The sequence below is a fragment of the Somniosus microcephalus genome, chromosome 7, assembly GCF_052327205.1.
Source record: "Somniosus microcephalus isolate GS21.2 chromosome 7, FLI_Smic_1.0, whole genome shotgun sequence".
Taxonomy (NCBI): Eukaryota; Metazoa; Chordata; class Chondrichthyes; order Squaliformes; family Somniosidae; genus Somniosus; species Somniosus microcephalus.
Genome location: NC_140993.1, coordinates 177,389,058 through 177,407,248, shown reverse-complemented (window position 1 = coordinate 177,407,248; position 18,191 = coordinate 177,389,058). Strand labels below are relative to the sequence as shown.

General features: G+C 45.9%; 1 protein-coding gene across 1 annotated transcript in view; it reads left to right on the top strand.

The window, feature by feature from the left end:
• The window catches only part of LOC147115028 (lethal(3)malignant brain tumor-like protein 4), a 591,174-nt gene that overhangs the window by 251,265 nt on the left and 321,718 nt on the right, over positions 1–18,191 (top strand). Inside the window, exon 14 of the mRNA XM_085993271.1 lies at positions 3,833–3,918. Coding sequence (XP_085849397.1) covers positions 3,833–3,918 — 86 coding nt within the window. The remainder of the gene's footprint in view (positions 1–3,832; positions 3,919–18,191) is intronic.

The window sequence follows — 18,191 nt, the reverse complement described above, 5'->3', positions numbered from 1 at the left end:
AAACGGGCTGCCGATTGCTATCACCTGTTTTACAAAGTCAAAATCTACCCCATTACCTCATCTTCAATCTCATTGCCGTTTGTGGGATTTTTCTTTATGCTATTGGCTGCCATGTTTCCCTACTTTACAACAATGACTACATTCAAAAGTACTTCATTGGCTATGAAACACTGGGATGTTCTGAGTTTGTGAAAGATGCCATATAAATGTGAGTTTTTTTATATATAAACTTTGTCACTATGGGTGTAAACACTGTATGAATGTACTCTGTGGATGGGAATACGTATGAACTTTGTCACTGCATATAAATACTGTATGAACCTTGTCACTAGTGTAACTACTGTAAGAATATTGTTACTGGGTGTAAATACTCTATTAAGCTTGCCACTTTGGATATTGTTCGCCCTGCATTGTATAATACTGTTGGCTCCCAACACAAATCATAATATTTGAGATAAAAAAGTCACCTCCAGAAGACCTGCCCTAGGCAATCTCTCATGCATTCACCTCACATACGGTTTGTTTCCATTTCATAGTGCCTGTTTATACAATCTGTTTAATGTTATATTTTACAGTAGTTGCAGATCACCATTATCTGTTCTTCCACTTTAATGACTTAAAAATAAAACCACAGTGGTCTTCCTCAGGTGAAATGTTTAAGTGATTTAAAAGAAGGCTGAAATATAAGTCCCGATTTTAACTTGGGGAGTGTTCGTGAGGGTGGGTTGCGGGCGGGTTGGAAACCCCCACAGATTCCTCGGCATGAGGCCTGGGTCATTTTAATTCCAAAGCCTCATTTACACTTCTCGACAATGTTTCCCACCTGAAGCTGGCACTGAATAATGTAAGACCTTGCAGGCAGAAGCGATAAATTGGACGGGACACCGACCATACCGGGAATCCAAGGGCACGGCCCCATACAAGGTAAGTAAGAAGGGGTCCAGGCTAACCGCAGGGAGGAAAAGTCTGGGAGCGAAGAGGCCCAAGGTTTCCTTGTTGGGCCAGGAGGAGCCCTTCTGCTCCTCCTGGACCACAAGGAGTCTTAACAAAATGTAAACAATACGACTTTCCTGGCCCAATGCGGATTTCTGTCAGCTTTTGCTGGCAAGCTCAGTGCCATTGTTTTACTTGATATACTTTCAATAGAACATTAAGACCTAGAAATTGGATATGTCATGAAAACGGGCGGTGTCAGGATCCAGCGCTATTAAGCTGCGCCAGGTCAAACTAGTTTAGGTAGCACGCAAAATTCGTGCTCGGTGGTCATTAACATGATTATCGTGCTGATCTCTGCGCTAAAACTGCTGCTCATTGGCTTATCACTCAACAGGTGGGCTAATATCGGGTGCAGTCTAATTCCAAGTCATGTTTGGCCTAGTCTTTCTCCAGTACTTAAAGGGGAGGTGCATTGATGCAATAGCACATCATTGTCATTCTACTGAGAACTCCACTCGGAACCACAACCAACTACAAAGAGATGGCTGAGCCTCAGCACAGGGGGAGAGCAAGACACTTCTCAAACATGGCTCTGGAGGCACTGGTGATGGCTGTGGAGAGGAGGCAGGTCTTCCCGCAAGCCGGCAGGAAGCCATCGGCTCATACGTTCAGAAGGCCGTGGCGGGAATATCTGATTATGTGACAGCCACTAGTGTGGTCCCCAGGTCATCCATCCAATGCCACAAGAAGTTTAATGACCTCACATGGCAGGTCAAGGTGAGTGAAGGCTTCAGCAAATGCCATATCCCACCATCTGCACCACAAGCCTCACACCCTGCTCAATGCACCACACCTCCAGCACTCACAACAATCTGTAGCTATCACCACTCAGACCTCACAATCAGAGCTTCACTTCACACTCATAACCTTACCACTGCTGCAGCACTCACACCCACATCTCATACCTTGCACACACTGCCAGCTATTCAACTATGGCAGGCACATCACCCAAACACATTGCACCACACTCACTCACACACTTCCCTGTCTCTTGCAGGCTAAGGTTGCGCATAATTGCCGGGAACAGCGGCAGACAGGCGGGGAGGGGGGCAAGTTGCCATACAGGCCCTGAGCCAACTGGAGGCGACAGTGCTCGACATCATTGGACGGGAAGTCATTGAGGCCGTGGCAACGGGCGAAGTTGAAGCCCTTGGGGACAATAACGGTAAACACATTCCTAATCCTTCTTCTCACATCCCACTACCCCCTCATCCCACAATCTCTTCTCACTTACAAGGTGCTGATGATGTATGCATGCATATCTTGATTTCCCCTCACCATAACCCGACTCGTGCCTCTCTGCTTTAAGATAACCAAGAACAAGCAGCAGTCCAGCATGTCCCCGAGACAATGGGGAAGAGCGAGGGGGGTGGAGAAGAAGACACAATGTCACTGCATCTGTCACTCGCAGATACCAGCTCAGAAACTGGCACTGCGCGTAATTTAGAGGGTAGTGGAGATGCGGGATCTGCACAGGGTGAGGCACTGGGCAGGAGTGGGCTGCAGCAAGGGCAGGGGGATAGGGTAGCTCAGGGGCCAGCTCCCCGGAGGGAATGTTCGTGCGCGAGTTCTGCTGCACAGGACACAGATGAGGACGGCCTTCAGAAGCAGGGTGATGGCATGCACACCGAATTGCTAGGTGCAATGGCAAGCCTGGCAGAGAGCCTCTTCGCAATGTAAAGGAGCATGAAGGAGTCTGGCTCCAACATTGGCCGGGGGCTTTGCGCAGAGCTTGGAGCCCATGATTTCCAGGCTGAAAATGATGGAAAACTCCTGGATAGACGATGTCGACCCAGACATAATGCTGCATGTGATGGGCGATGTCGCGGCTGCCATTACAGCACAGGCGGAAGCGACCCAACATCATAGTGCTGTAGCGGAAGCGCAGACTACTGTCCTGCAGTCCCAGCTTGCTGCCACGCAAGCTCAGACTACTGACATCGTGGCTGGGTTTATGAGTGTCAAAAGGATTGCAGGGTGTTGTAGCAGCCCAGCAATCTGTCCTCCAACAGATTGCTAGGAATGCTGAGGTGCCGCCCCGGGGGAGTGGCAATGTGTAAGTGGAGCAGGAACCTGCTCCCTCTCAGGATGACAGCATTCTTGTTCCCACCACTGCCACTCTGCCATTGCTCTTGGCGCTGCCTGCTAGCCAGCCCATGCTGAGATGCTACAGTCCACACCCGAGCCTTCCAGGTCCAGAGCAGCTCGACGTCATCTTGCAAGGCCATCTGAGGTCTCCCACATGGAAACTCAGCAGCCTTCCACCAGCCTTGCTGCATCCACTGGGGAAGCACTTTGTAGGAACACTAGATCAGCGAAGGGCAGCCGAACGATAGGCACTAAGGGATTGCACAAGGGTGATTATTTGATTATAGTATGTGTGAATTGATTCTTGATAAAAGTAATAATTTTGTTTGGAATCTTTGTTTTGTGGTGGCTCTCATTTCAGCCTTGTGCCCAGGAGAACGCTGTGATATTCCGTGACAGAGGGATGGTATGGGGGATGTGATTGATGGGGATGTGGTGAGCAATGGGGATCTGGGGTTTCATTTACTGGGATTGGAGTCTGATGAGGCGTTCACAGACAGCCTGTGCCGAAGGGGGATTTACTGCCTGCCTCCTTCTGCCACCCAGCTGAAAATATCGCTGGCAGCGGGTTGAAGTGCAGCGACCACCATTTTTTTCCACGAATCGGGTGGTAATGGCCAGCACTAAACCCCCGAATTTTTAGCACTAAATGTTACATTACGTGTATATGATAGTGTTATACCCAGAAAAATAGTATTCCAATCTATCATAAAATAAAATAACATTTTATTAACTTTTTTTGTTTTAGGGTATTCTGATCCGGAAAATTTCTCCTGGAAGAAATATTTAGATGAGATGGGTGCTACCTCTGCTCCAGCCCGTGCTTTCAAAGTGGTACGTCATTGTTCCTCCAACTGATCGCACTAGATTTTGTCGGATAATCGTGAATAGCAAGTTACAGGAAACTTTCTGGTATCTGGCACTGACGGGACCGAGTTGGTGCTGTCCCATCAAAACTGCCGTAGAAACCAGCGCTAATGTTAAAACATACAGAGCTTCTCAGCTCCGTATGAAACAACAAACCCAGCTTCAAAACAGTCGGCCGCAGCTTAAAAGCGTCTCTGTAGCTAAGCAACAGCTTCAGCTAGACGCTTGGGAGCTACGACTGGAAAAAAAAAAGCAACGAGAAGTAAAAAAACTTACAGGAAACGGCTCCTGAATTTTGCCGGTAGATAGAGCTTTCCGGACATTTAACCTCCGGTTAAACGAAAGTTTCCTGTATATTGTCTGTATGAAGTAATGCTAGTGATTTTAAATAATCATAAAGTAATAATTGCAAACTAAAAATAGCTAATTTTGCTAACAACATTGAATGAAAAATTGTCCCTATTAAGACAAATCAATTCTTAGTTTTGTTTTTGAGATCATCTCATATGTCACTTGCTTTGTAACTCACTCCTACCTAAGCGTAGCCTTATGTATATATTGGAACATAGGAACAGGAGTAGGTATTGAGCCCCTCGAGCCAGTTCTGCCATTCAATGAGATCACGGCTGATCTGTGACCAAACTCCATACACCTGCCTTTAGTCCATTTCCTTAATATCTTTGGTTAACAAAAATCTATCAATCTCAGATTTAAAATTAACAGTTGATCTAGCATCAATTGCCGTTTGCGGAAGAGAGTTCCAAAGGGAATGGTAGCATAGTGCTTATATTACTGGATTGTAATCCAGAGGCCTGGACTAATAATCCGGAGACATGAAACATAAACATAGAAACATAGAAGATAGGAGCAGGAGTAGGCCATTCGGCCCTTCAAGCCTGCTCCGCCATTCAATGAGATCATGGCTGATCATCCAAACCCTAGCACCCGGTCCCTACACCGACAGCCATCTCACCCAAGCCCTATCCCCGTAACCCCGTAACCCCACGTATTTAATCCCCCCTAACACTAAGGGCCAATTTTTATCATGGCCAATCAACCTAACCCGCACATCTTTGGACTGTGTTCAAATCCCACCATGGTAGCCGTGAAATTTAAATTTAGTTAATTAAATAAATCTGGAATAAAAAGCTAGTATCAGTAATGGTGTCCATTGTAAGATCCGGATCACAGGCTCACACAGATTACCCAACAGGGCTTTAGAAGTTGTAAGCTTTTATTAAAGAGCTACAGTTTTAAAGCATAATTAGATATTACATATGGTTTAAGTTGAGTATAATAGACATACAACCCGTGACAGTAGGAGCGATCTACGACTCCCGAATCGGAATGCCACAACCGGACGGACGGGGAGGCAGTACGGTGGTTTCGGATTGGGTGGATTCCTGCAGTCTGCTGCAGTGGTCACTTCCGTTGGGTTATCTCTCAAGCTGTTGGAGGTGTTAGGCCGTCAGCCACCTCAGAGGCTAAACTTGACCAAGGTGTGAGGCTGCCAGCCACCTCAGGGAAGCCTTCGCCCCTGACTGCCTGGTTTCCTCTCTTGGTCTTCTGTATTTATAGTTATTTCGGTGGGCTAGTAATCACCTGGTGTCAATCATTTGATCCCCCATCCTATTGTCCAATTGTGAAGCGGGAAGGCATCCCTCGCCGTCCCTTTCTGCGTGACTGACAAGGCCTCCCTCTTATCTTTCTGAGGAATGATTTGTTAAGTTTCTTCAAGGGCATTTTATGGCTTCGTGGCTCCTTATTATCTAGCAGGTGCTATCCTTGCTGTTCCCTTGCATTTTACAACCTTCTTATCATTTTGGTGTTTGTTAATTGGCCTTGCTGACCTTTCTGCTATCTGTTCCCGGCTGCATGTTGTCAGTCTCTGTTCTAAGAATTAATACCCATCTTTGAATCTAACAGCTATGTCTTACACCGTGAAACTACCGGCTTGGCGTAAAAACCCATCTGTTTCACTAATGTCCTTTAGGGAAGGAAATCTGCCATTCTATATGTGACTCCAGACCCACAGCAATGTGGTTGACTCTTAACTGCCCTCTTAAATGGCCTAGAAAGCCACTCAGTTGTAACAAACCGTGACAAGAAACAATAATAAGAAAAAAACCAGATGTCTTGTTGGAGGTCAAACATCTCAGCCCCACGACATCGCTGCAGGAGTTCCTGAGGGCAGTGTCCTAGGCCCAACCAACTTCAGCTGCTTCCTAAATGACCTTCCCTCCAACATAAGGTTAGAAATGGGGATGTTCGTTGATGACTGCGCAGTGTTCAGTGCCATTCGCAACTCCTCAGATAATGAAGCAGCCCATGCCCGCATGCAGCAAGTACTGGACGACATTCAGGCTTGGGCTGATAAGTAGCAAGTAACATTCGTGCCACCCAAGTGCCAGGCAATGACTAACTCCAACAAGTGAGAGTCTAACTACCGTCCCTTGACATTCAATGGCATAACCATCGTTGAATCCCCCACTATCAACATTCTGGAGGTCACCATTGACCAGAAACTTAACTGGACCAGCCACATAAATAATGTGGCTACAAGAGCAGGTCAGAGGCAGGGTATTCTGTGGCGAGTGTCTCACTTCCTAACTCCCCAAAACCTTTCCACCATGTGCAAGGCACAAGTAAGGAGTGTGATGGAACACTCTCCACTTGCCTGGATGAGTGCAGCTCCAACAACACTCAAGAAGCTCGACACCATCCAGGACAAAGCAGCCCGCTTGATTGGCACCCCATCCACCACCTTAAACATTCACTCCCTCCACCACCGGCGCACTGTGACTGCAGTGTGTACCATCTACAAGATGCACTGCAGCAACTCGCCAAGGCTTCTTCGACAGCACCTCCCAAACCCGCAACCTCTACCACCTAGAAGGCCAAAGGCAGCAGGCGCATGGGAACATCATTACCTCCAATTTCCTCTCCATGTCACACACCATCCTAACTTGAAAACATGTCGCTATTCCTTTATCGTCGCTGGGTCAAAATTCTGGAATTCCCTCCGTAACCGCACTGTGGGAGTACCTTCACCGCAAGGACGGCTCGGAAATGGCTTAGCAAGCCACTCAGTTGTATGAAACCACTACAAAACAGCATAATAAGAATTAAAAACAGACGGACCATCCGACATAGACATTCGGACATGACAAAGGCGCACCCAGCCCAGTAGGCTCTGCAAAGTGGATTTGTGCCAAAATTGGGAGAGCTGCCCCACAGACTAGTCAAGCAACAGCCTGACATAGTCACACTCACAGAATCATACCTTTCAGCCAATGTCCCAGACTCCTCCAGCACCATCCCTGGGTATGTCCTGTCCCATCAGCATAACAGACCCAGCAGAGGTGGTGGCACAGTGGTATACAGTCGGGAGGGAGTGGCCCTGGGAGTCATCAACATTAACTCTGGACTCCATGAAGACTCAAGGCATCAGGTCAGACATGAGCAAGGAAACCTCCTGCTGATTACCACCTACCACCCTCCCTCAGCTGATGAATCAGTACTCCTTCATGTTGAACACCACTTGGAAGAAGCAGTGAGGGTGCCAAGGGCACAGAATGTACTCTGGGTGGAGGACTTCAATGTCCATCACTAAGAGTGGCTCAGTAGCACCACTACTGACCGAGCTGGCTGAGTCCTGAAGGACATAGCTGCCAGACTGGGTCTGTAGCAGGGGTTGAGAGAACCAACACAAAGGAAAAACCTATTTGACCTCGTCCTAACCAATCTACCTGTCGCCGATTCATCTGTCCATGACAGTATTGGTAGCAGTGACCACCACACAGTCCTTGTGGAGACGAAGTCCCATCTTCACACTGAGGACGCCCTCCATCGTGTTCTGTGGCACTACCACCGTGCTAAATGGGATAGATTCAGAACAGATCTAGCAGCTCAAAACTAGGCATCCATGAGGCACTGTAGGCCATCAGCAGCAGCAGAATTGTATTCCACCACAATCTGGAGCCTCATGGCCTGGCATATCCCTCACTCTACCATTAACATTAAGCCAGGCAACCAACCCTGGTTCGACGAGGAGTGTAGAGTGCATGCCAGCAGCAGCACCAGGCGTACCTAAATATGAGGTGCCAATCTGGGGAAGCTGCAGCACAGGACTACATGCATGCTAAACAATAGAAGCAGCATGCTATAGACAAATCTAAGTGATCCCACAATCATGGCTCTGCAGTCCTGCCACATCCAGTTGGGAATGGTGGTAGGCCATTAAACAACTGACGGGAGCAGGCTCCATGAATATCCCCATCCTCAGTGATGGCGGAGCCCAGCAGGTGAGTGCAAAAGACAAGGGTGAAGTGTTTGCAACCATCTTCAGCCAGAAGTGCCGAGTGGATGATCCATCTCAGCCTCCTCCTGAGGTCCCCACCATCACAGAAGCCAGTCTTCAGCCAATTCGATTTACTCCACGTGACATCAAGAAACAGTTGAACGCACTGGATACAGCAAAGGCTATGGGCCCCGACAATATCCCGGCTGTCATGCTGAAGACTTGTGTTCCAGAACTAGCTGCGCCTCTAGATAGAAAGACTTGCATTTATATAGTGCCTTTCATGACCACTGGACGTCTCGAAAGGCTTTACAGTTATTGAAGTACTTTTGGAGTGTAGTCTAGCTAAGCTGTTCCAGTACAGCGACAACACTGGCATCTACCTGACAATGTGGAAAACTGCCCAGGTATGTCATGTCCACAAAAAACAGGACAAATCCAATCCGGCCAATTACCGCCCCATCAGTCTACTCTCAATCACCAGCAAAGTGATGGGAGGTGTTGTTGACAGTGCTATCAAGCGGCACTTACTCACCAATAACCTGCTAACCGATGCTCAGTTTGGGTTCCGCCAGGCCTCATTACAGCCTTGGCCCAAACATAGACAAAAGAGCTGAATTCTAGAGGTGAGGTGAGAGTGACTGTGCTTGACATCAAGGCAGCCTTTGATCAAGTATGGCATCAAGGAGCCCCAGTAGAATTGAAGTCAATGGGAATCAGGGGAAAGACTCTCCACTGGCTTGAGTCATACCTAGCACAAAGGAAGATGGTTGTGGTTGTTGGAAGCCAATCATCTCAGCCTCAGGACATTGCTGCAGGAGTTCCTCAGGGCTATGTCTTAGGCCCAACCATCTTCAGCTACTTCATCAATGATCTTCCCTCCATCCTAAGATCAGAAGTGGGGACGTTTGCTGATGATTGCACAGTGTTCAGTTCCATTCACAACTCCTCGGATAATGAAGCAGTCCATGCCCGCATGCAGCAAGACCTGGACGATATTCAGACTTGGGCTGAGAAACGGCAAGTAACATTCGCGCCACACAAGTGCCAGGCAATGACTATCTCCAACAATAGAGCATCAAACCGCCCCTTGACATTCAACGGCATTACCTTCGCCGAATCCCCCAACATCAACACCCTGGGGGTCACCATTGACCAGAAAGTAAACTGGACCAGCCACATAAATACTATGGCTACAAGAGCAGGTCAGAGGCAGGGTATTCTGTGGCGAGTGTCTCACCTCCTGACTCCACAAAGCCTTTCCACCATCAAGTCAGGAGTGTGATGGAATACTCTCCACTTGCCTGGATGACTGCAGCTCCAACAACACTCAAGAAGCTCGACACCATCCAGGACAAAGCAGCCCGCTTGATTGGCACCCCATCCACCACCTTAAACATTCACTCCTTCCACCACCGGCGTCCCATGGCTGCAGTGTGTACCTTCTACAAGATGCACTGCAACAACTCGCCAAGGCTTATTCGACAGCACCTTCTAAACCCACGACCTCTACCACCTAGATGGACAAAGGCAGCAGGTGCACGGGAACACCATTACCTCCAAGTTCCCCTCAAAGTCACACACCATCCTGACTTGGAAATATATCGCTGTTCCTTCATAGTTGCTGGGTCACAATCCTGGAACTCCCTCCCTAACAGCATTGTGGGAGTAGCTTCACCACAAGACTGCAGCGGTTCAAGAAGGCGGCTCACCACCACCTTCTCGAGAGCAATTAGGGATGGGCAATAAATGTTGGTCTTGCCAGTGACGCCCCCATCCCAGGAATGAATATAAAAAACTTTTACCACCCTTTGTGTGTAGAAGTGTTTCTTAATTTCACTCCCGCAAGGTCTGGCTCTAGTTTTTGGACTATACCCGCTAGTCCTAGAATCCCCTACCACTGGAAATATTTTAACATAAGAACATAAGAAATAGGAGCAGGAGTAGGCCAATCGGCCCCTCGAGCCTGCTCCGCCATTCAATAAGATCATGGCTGATCTGATCCTAACCACCAATCTACTATCACAGAACCATCTCCTGAATCTAACAGAATTAGACACACGAAATAGGAGCAGGATCAGGCTACACGGCCCCTGGGCCTGCTCCGCTACCCACAGGGCCATGTCCGATCCGAACCTAGACTCATGTCCAAATTCCTGCCCGCTCCCCGTAACCCTTAATTCCCTTTACTTCTAGGAAACTGTCTGTTTCTGTTTTAAATTTATGTAATGAGGTAGCTTCTACAGCTTTTTGGGGCAGCATATTCCATGGACCTACCACCCTCTGAGTGAAGTAGTTCCTCCTCATCTCAGTTTTGAAAGAGCAGCCCCTTATTCTAAGACTATGCCCCCTAGTTCTAGTTTCACCCATCATCGGGAACATCCTCCCCGCATCCACCCAATCCAACCCCTTCACAATCTTATATGTTTCAATAAGATCGCCTCTCATTCTTCTGAGTACAAAGGGATTTGGGGGTCCTGGTGCACGAAACTCAAAAGGTTAGTATGCAGGTGCAGCAAGTGATTAAGAAGGCCAATGGAATGTTGGCTTTCATTGCTAGGGGGATAGAATATAAAAATAGGGAGGTATTGCTTCAGCTGTACAAGGTATTGGTGAGACCGCACCTGGAATACTGCATACAGTTTTGGTGTCCATACTTAAGAAAAGACATACTTGCTCTCGAGTCAGTACAAAGAAGGTTCACTCGGTTAATCCCGGGGATGAGGGGATGGACATATGAGGAGAGGTTGAGTAGATTGGGACTCTACTCATTGGAGTTCAGAAGAATGAGAGGCGATCTTATTGAAACATATAAGATTGTGAAGGGGTTGGATCGGGTGGATGCGGGGAGGATGTTCCCGATGATGGGTGAAACTAGAACTAGGGGGCATAGTCTTAGAATAAGGGGCTGCTCTTTCAAAACTGAGATGAGGAGGAACTACTTCACTCAGCGGGTGGTAGGTCCATGGAATATGCCGCCCCAAAAAGCTGTAGAAGCTACGTCATTACATAAATTTAAAACAGAAATAGACAGTTTCCTAGAAGTAAAGGGAATAAAGGGTTATGGGGAACGGGCAGGAATTTGGACATGAGTCTAGGTTCGGAGCGGTTATGGCCCTGTGGGTAGCGGAGCGGGCCCAGGGGCCATGTAGCCTGATCCTGCTCCTATTTCGTGTGTCTAATTCTGTTAGATTCAGGAGATGGTTCAGTGATAGTAGATTGGCGGTTAGGATCAGATCAGCCATGATCTTATTGAATGGCGGAGCAGGCTCGAGGGGCCGATTGGCCTACTCCTGCTCCTATTTCTTATGTCCTTATGTTATGTTCTTCTGAACTCCAATGAGTAGAGTCCCAATCTACTCAACCTCTCCTCATATGTCCATCCCCTCATCCCCGGGATTAACCGAGTGAACCTTCTTTGTACTGACTCGAGAGCAAGTATGTCTTAAGTATGGACACCAAAACTGTATGCAGTATTCCAGGTGCGGTCTCACCAATACCTTGTACAACTGAAGCAATACCTCCCTATTTTTATATTCTATCCCCCTAGCAATGAAAGCCAACATTCCATTGGCCTTCTTAATCACTTGCTGCACCTGCATACTAACCTTTTGAGTTTCGTGCACCAGGACCCCCAGATCCCTTTGTACTTCAGTACTTTCCAGTTTCTTGCCATTAAGATAATAACTTGCTCTACGAATTTTCCTGCCAAAGTGCATCACCTCACACTTTCCAGTATTGTATTCCATCTGCCAAATCTCTGCCCACTTACTTAGCCTGTCTATGTCCCCTTGCAGGTTTTTTATGTCCTCCTCACTCACTACTTCCCCTCCCATCTTAGTATCATCTGCAAACTTTGATATGTTACACTCGGTCCCCTCCTCCAAATCGTTAATATGGATTGTAAAGAGTTGGGGACCCAGCACTGACTCCTGCGGAACACCGCTAGTTACTGATTGCCAGTCTGAGAATGAACCATTTATCCCATCTCTCTGCCTTCTGTTAGATAGCCAATCCTCTATCCATGCCAGAATATTACCCCCAATCCCGTGATTTTTTATCTTAAGCAATAATCTTTTGTGTGGCACCTCGTCAAATGCCTTTTGGAAATCTAAATACACTACGTCCACTGGTTCCCCTTTATCCACCCTATATGTTACTTCCTCAAAGAACTCCAGCAAATTTGTCAAACATGACTTCCCCTTCATAAAACCATTGCTGACTTTGTCCTATTAAATTATGATTATCCAAATGTCCTGTTACTGTCTCCTTAATAATGGAGTCCAAAATTTTACCTACCACAGATGTTAGGCTAACCGGTCTATAGTTTCCAGCCTTCTGTCTACTGCCCTTTTTAAATAAGGGTGTTACATTAGCAGTTTTCCAGTCTGCCGGGACCTTTGCTGAGTCCAGGGAGTTTTGGAAAATTATTACTAATGTATCCACAATCCCTACCGCCACTTCCCTCAAGACCCTAGGATGTAGGCCATCAGGTCCAGGTGATTTATCCGGCTTGAGTCCCATTATTTTACCGAGTACCACTTCCTTAGTGATTTTGATCGTGTTTAGCTCCTCCCCCCCTATAGCCCCCTGTTTGTCCAGTGTTGGGATATTCTTAGTGTCTTCTACTGTAAAGACTGATACAAAATATTCATTCAGTGTTTTTGCCATCTCCATATTTCCCACCATTAATTTCCCGGTCTCATCCTCTAAGGGACCAACATTTACTTTAGCCACCCTTTTTCTTTTTATATAACTATAAAAACTCTTACTATCTGTTTTTATATTTTTTGCTAATTTACTTTCATAATCTATCTTCCCTTTCTTAATCAATCTTTTTGTTATTTTTTGCTGTCTTTTAAAGTTTTCCCAATCCTCCATCCTCCCACTAGATTTGGCTACCTTATATGCCCTTGTTTTTAGTTGAATACTATCCTTAATTTCTTTACTTAGCCACGGATGGCTGTCTTTTCTTTTACACCCTTTTCTTCTCAGTGGAATATTTTTTTTTTGGAAGTTGTAAAATAACTCCTTAAATGTACACCACTGATCATGTATCGTCTTACCCTTTAATCTATTTTCCCAATCCACTCTACTCAATTCCGCTTTCATACCTTCATAGTCTCCTTTATTCAAGCTTAGCACGCTTGTTTGAGATCCAACCTTCTCACCCTCTAATTGAATATGGAATTCAACCATGTTATGGTCACTCATTCCAAGGGGATCCTTTACTTGGACATTTTTAATTAATCCTGTCTCGTTACACAGGACCAGATCTAAGGTTGCTTGCCCCCTGGTCGGTTCAGTTACATACTGCTCAAGAAACCCATCCCTAATACACTCAATGAACTCATCCTCAAGGCAGCCCTGCCCAATTTGATTTGTCCAATTAATATGATAGTTAAAATCCCCCATAATTATAGATGTTCCCTTATTACAAGCCTCAACTATTTCCTGATTGATACTCTGTCCAACAGAGTTGCAACTGTTCAGAGGCCTATAGACTACGCCCACTAGTGTTTTTTTCCCCTTATTATTCCTTATCTCCACCCAAACTGTTTCATTATCCTGATCTTTTGACCCAATATCATTTCTCTGTATTACAGTGATTCCTTCCTTTATTAACATAGCCACCCCACCTCCCCTTCCTTCCTGCCTGTCCTTCCTGATCGTTAAATAACTTGGTATGTTTAATTCCCAGTCATTGTCACCCTGCAGCCATGTTTCTGTAATGGCCACAAGATCATACCCATATGTAGTTATTTGTGCCATTAACTCGTCTATTTTGTTTCGAATGCTACGTGCATTCAGATAGAGAACTTTCAAAGATGTTTTGTGACACTTAGTTCCTGCTTTTGCCCTTTTTATTACTTTACCTTTCACTCCATACCTTCTGCCCCTTCCTGACACGCTCTGGTTTTTAATTTCCCCACTGCTACCTAAGTCTATGACCTTCTCTGTTGTCATTTTTATTATTTGCTCTCTAGGAACCTCCCCCCCACTAATTAGTTTAAAGCCCTCTCTACAGCCCCAGTTATATGATCCGCCAGGACTCTAGTCCCAGCACTGGCCAAGTGAAGCCCGTCCCAACGGAACAGCTCCCTCCTGCCCCAGTACTGGTGCCAGTGTCCCAGGAAGCAAAACCCATTTCTCCCACACCAGTCTTTGAGCCACGCATTTAACTCTCTAATTTTATTTGTCCTAGCCAAATTCGCTCGTGGCTCAGGTAATAATCCAGAGATTATTACCCTTGAGGTTCTGTTTTTCTCTCTATCTATGCTATCTGTTCCCCTTAATGTCTTGAAAACTCCAATCAGATCACCCCTTAACCTTCTAAATTCTGTGGAATACAACCCTAATTTCTCTTCGTAATTTAACCCTTGAAGTCCGGTTATCATTCTGGTAAACTGCTGCACTCCCTCCAAGGCCAGTATATCCTTTCTAAGGTTTGGTGCCCAGAACTGCTCACAGTACTCCAGGTGTGATCTAACCAGGGCTTTGTATAGCTGCAGCATAACTTCTACCCCCTTGTATTCTAGTCCTCTAGATATAAAGGCTAGTGTTCCATTAAACTTTTTGATTGTTTTCTGTACCTGTTCATGACATTTTAATGATCTTTGTACCTGGACCCCAAAGTCTCTTTGGACCTCCACTGTTTTTAGCTTTTCACCATTTACTGTAGAAAGTACCCTATTCTATCTTTTTTCAGTCCAAAGTGGATGACTTCACATTTGCCTTCAATGAAGTCCATTTGCCACAGTTTTGCCCATTCACTTAATCTATCAATATCCCTTTGTAATTTTATGCTTTCATCTACACTGCCTACAATGCCACCTATCTTTGTGTCATCAGCAAATTTGTAAACAGGAAACTTTGTGCTATCCGGCACCGACGGGACCGAGCTGTTGCCGTTCCTTCAAAACTGCCGGACACTCCAGCGCTAATGTTGAAAGATACGGAAGCTTTTGAGCTCCATATCTGTCAACAAACCCTGTTGCTTAGCAACAGCTTCTAAACAGTCCAAGCGTCTCTGTAGCGTCTCTGTAGCTTAGCAACAGCTTCAGCAGACCTTGCAGAGCTTGACTGTTGAGGAAAAAAGCAACGAGAAGAAAAAAAACCTAACGAAAACGGCTCCTGATTTTTGCCAGTGGCTCGAGCATTCCGGACAGTTAGCCTCCGGATAACACAAAGTTTCCTGTATATGGCTTTCTATGCCATCATCTAAGTTGTTAATAAATACTTTGAATAGTTGAGGCCCCAACACAGATCCCTGTGGGACACCAGTAGTCACATTCTGCCAATTAGAAGTGCCTGCCCATTATCCCGACTCTGTCTCCTGCTGTTCATCCAGTTTCCTAACCAGGTCAATAATTTGCCTTCAATTACATGGGCTCTTATGTGGGACTTTATCAAATGCCTTTTGGAAGTCCATATAAATAACATCCATAGACATTCCTCTTTAGTCATCTCCTCAAAAAATTAAATCAGGTTTGTCAGGCATGACCTACCTTTCACAAATATATGCTGGCTCTCTCTGATCAACTGAATATTTTTGAGATGTTCAGTCACCCTATCCTTAAATATAGACTCTAGTAATTTCCCAACAACCGATGTTAGGCTAACTGGTCTAAAATTCCCTGGTTTCCCTCTCTTTCCAATCTAAAGGAACGGTTCATGAATCTAGAGAACTTTTGGAAGATTATAGTTAGGGCATCTGCAATGTGCTCACCTACTCCCTTTAAAACCCTGGAATGGAAAACATCTGGTCCTAGGGATTTGTCACTCTTTAGTTCCATTATTTACTTCATTACTGTTATTTTACTTATGTTAATTTTATTGAGTCCCCGTAACTGATTCAGTACTGATTTCCTTGGGATTTCCGGCATGCTTTCCTCTTCCTCTACTGTATATACTGATGCAAATTAATTATTCAACATATGTGTATTACCCACAACAATTACGTGCCTCATGGAGTAACACAATGCTAGAGTCCATTATAAAAGATGTAATAGCAGAGCACTTGGAAAACAGTGACAGGATCGGACAAAGTCAACATGGATTTACAAAAGTTAAATCGCGCTTGACTAATCTACTGGAATTTTTTGAGGGTGTAACTGGTAGAATAGATAAGGGAGAACCAGTGGATGTGGTGTATTTGGACTTTCAGAAGGCTTTCGATAAGGTCCCGTATAAGAGATTAGCGTGTAAAGTTAAAGCACATGGGATTGTGGGTAAGGTACTGACTTGGATAGAGAACTGGTTGGCAGACAGGAAGCAAAGAGTTGGAATAAACGGGTCTTTTTCCGAGTGGCAGGAAGTGACTAGTGGGGTACCGCAGGGATCGGTGCTAGGACTCCAGCTATTCACAATATATATTAATGATCTAGACGAGGGAACTAGATGTAATATCTCCAAGTTTGCAGACGATACAAAGCTGGGTGGGCATGTGTGCTGTGAGGAGGATGCAGAGAAACTCCAGTATGATTTGGACAGGTTGGGTGATTGGGCAGATGCATGGCAGATGCAGTATAATGTGGATAAATGCGAGGTTATCCACTTTGGTGGCAAAAACAGGAAGGCAGATTATTATCTGAATGGCAATAGATTGGGAGAAGGGAAGTGCAACAAGACCTGGGTGCCCTTGTGCACCAGTCGCTGAAGGTAAGCATGCAAGTGCAGCAGGCGGTTAAGAAGGCAAATAGTATGTTGGCCTTCATAGCGAGAGGGTTTGAGTACAGGAACAAGGATGTCTTGCTGCAGTTGTACAGGGACTTGGTGAGACCACACCTTGAGTATTGTGTGCAGTTTTGGTCGCCTTATCTGAGGAAGGATGTTCTTGCCATGGAGGGAGTGCAGCGAAGATTCACCAGACTGATACCTGGGATGACAGGAATGACGTATGAGGAGAGATTGGGTCGATTGGGCTTATATTCGCTGGAGTTTAGAAGAATGAGAGGGGATCTCATTGAAACTTATAAAATTCTAACAGGATTAGACAGACTAGATGCAGGAAGGATGTTCCCAATGGCGGGTGGTCCAGAGCCAGGGGTCACAGTCTAAGGATAAGGTGTAAGCCATTTAGGACAGAGATGAGGAGGAATTTCTTCACCCAGAGAGTGGTGAACCTGTGGAATTCTCTACCACAAAAGGCAGTTGAAGCCAATTCATTAAATATATTCAAGAAGGAGTTAGATATATTTCTTAAGGCTAAAGGGATCAAGGGATATGGGGAGAAAGCAGGGACAGGGTACCTAATTTGGATGATCAGCCATGATCTCATTAAATGGTGGAGCAAGCTCGAGGGGCCGAATGGCCTACTCCTGCTCCTATCTTCTATGTTTCTATATAGGGCTACAATTATCATAGAATGGTAGAATCATAGAATGGTTACAGCACGGAAGAACGCCATTTGGCCCATCGAGCCCATGCCGACTCTCAGCTAGTCCCACTCCCCTGCCCTTTCCCCGTAGCCCTGCAAATATTTTTCCTTCAGATACTTATCCAACTCCCTTTTGAAAGATAAGATTGAGTCTGCCTCCACCACCCTTTCAGGCAGTGCATTCCAGATCTTAACCGCTTGCTGCGTAAAAAAGTTTTTTCTATGTCGCCTTTGGTTCTTTTGCCAATCACCTTAAATCTGTGTCGTCTGGTTCTCGACCCTTCTGCCAATGGGAACAGTTTATGTCTATCTACTCTGTCCAGACCCCTCATGATTTTGAACACCCAAATCTGCTCTCATTCTTCTCTGCTCCAAGGAGAACAACCCCAGCTTCTCCAGTCTATCCACGTAACTGCAGTCCCTCATTCCTGGAATCATTCTTGTAAGTCTTTTCTGCACCTTCTCTAAGGCCTTCACATACGGGTGTCCAGAATTGGACACAGTACTCTAGTTGGGGCCGAACTAGTGTTTTATACAGGTTCATCATAATTTCCACACTTT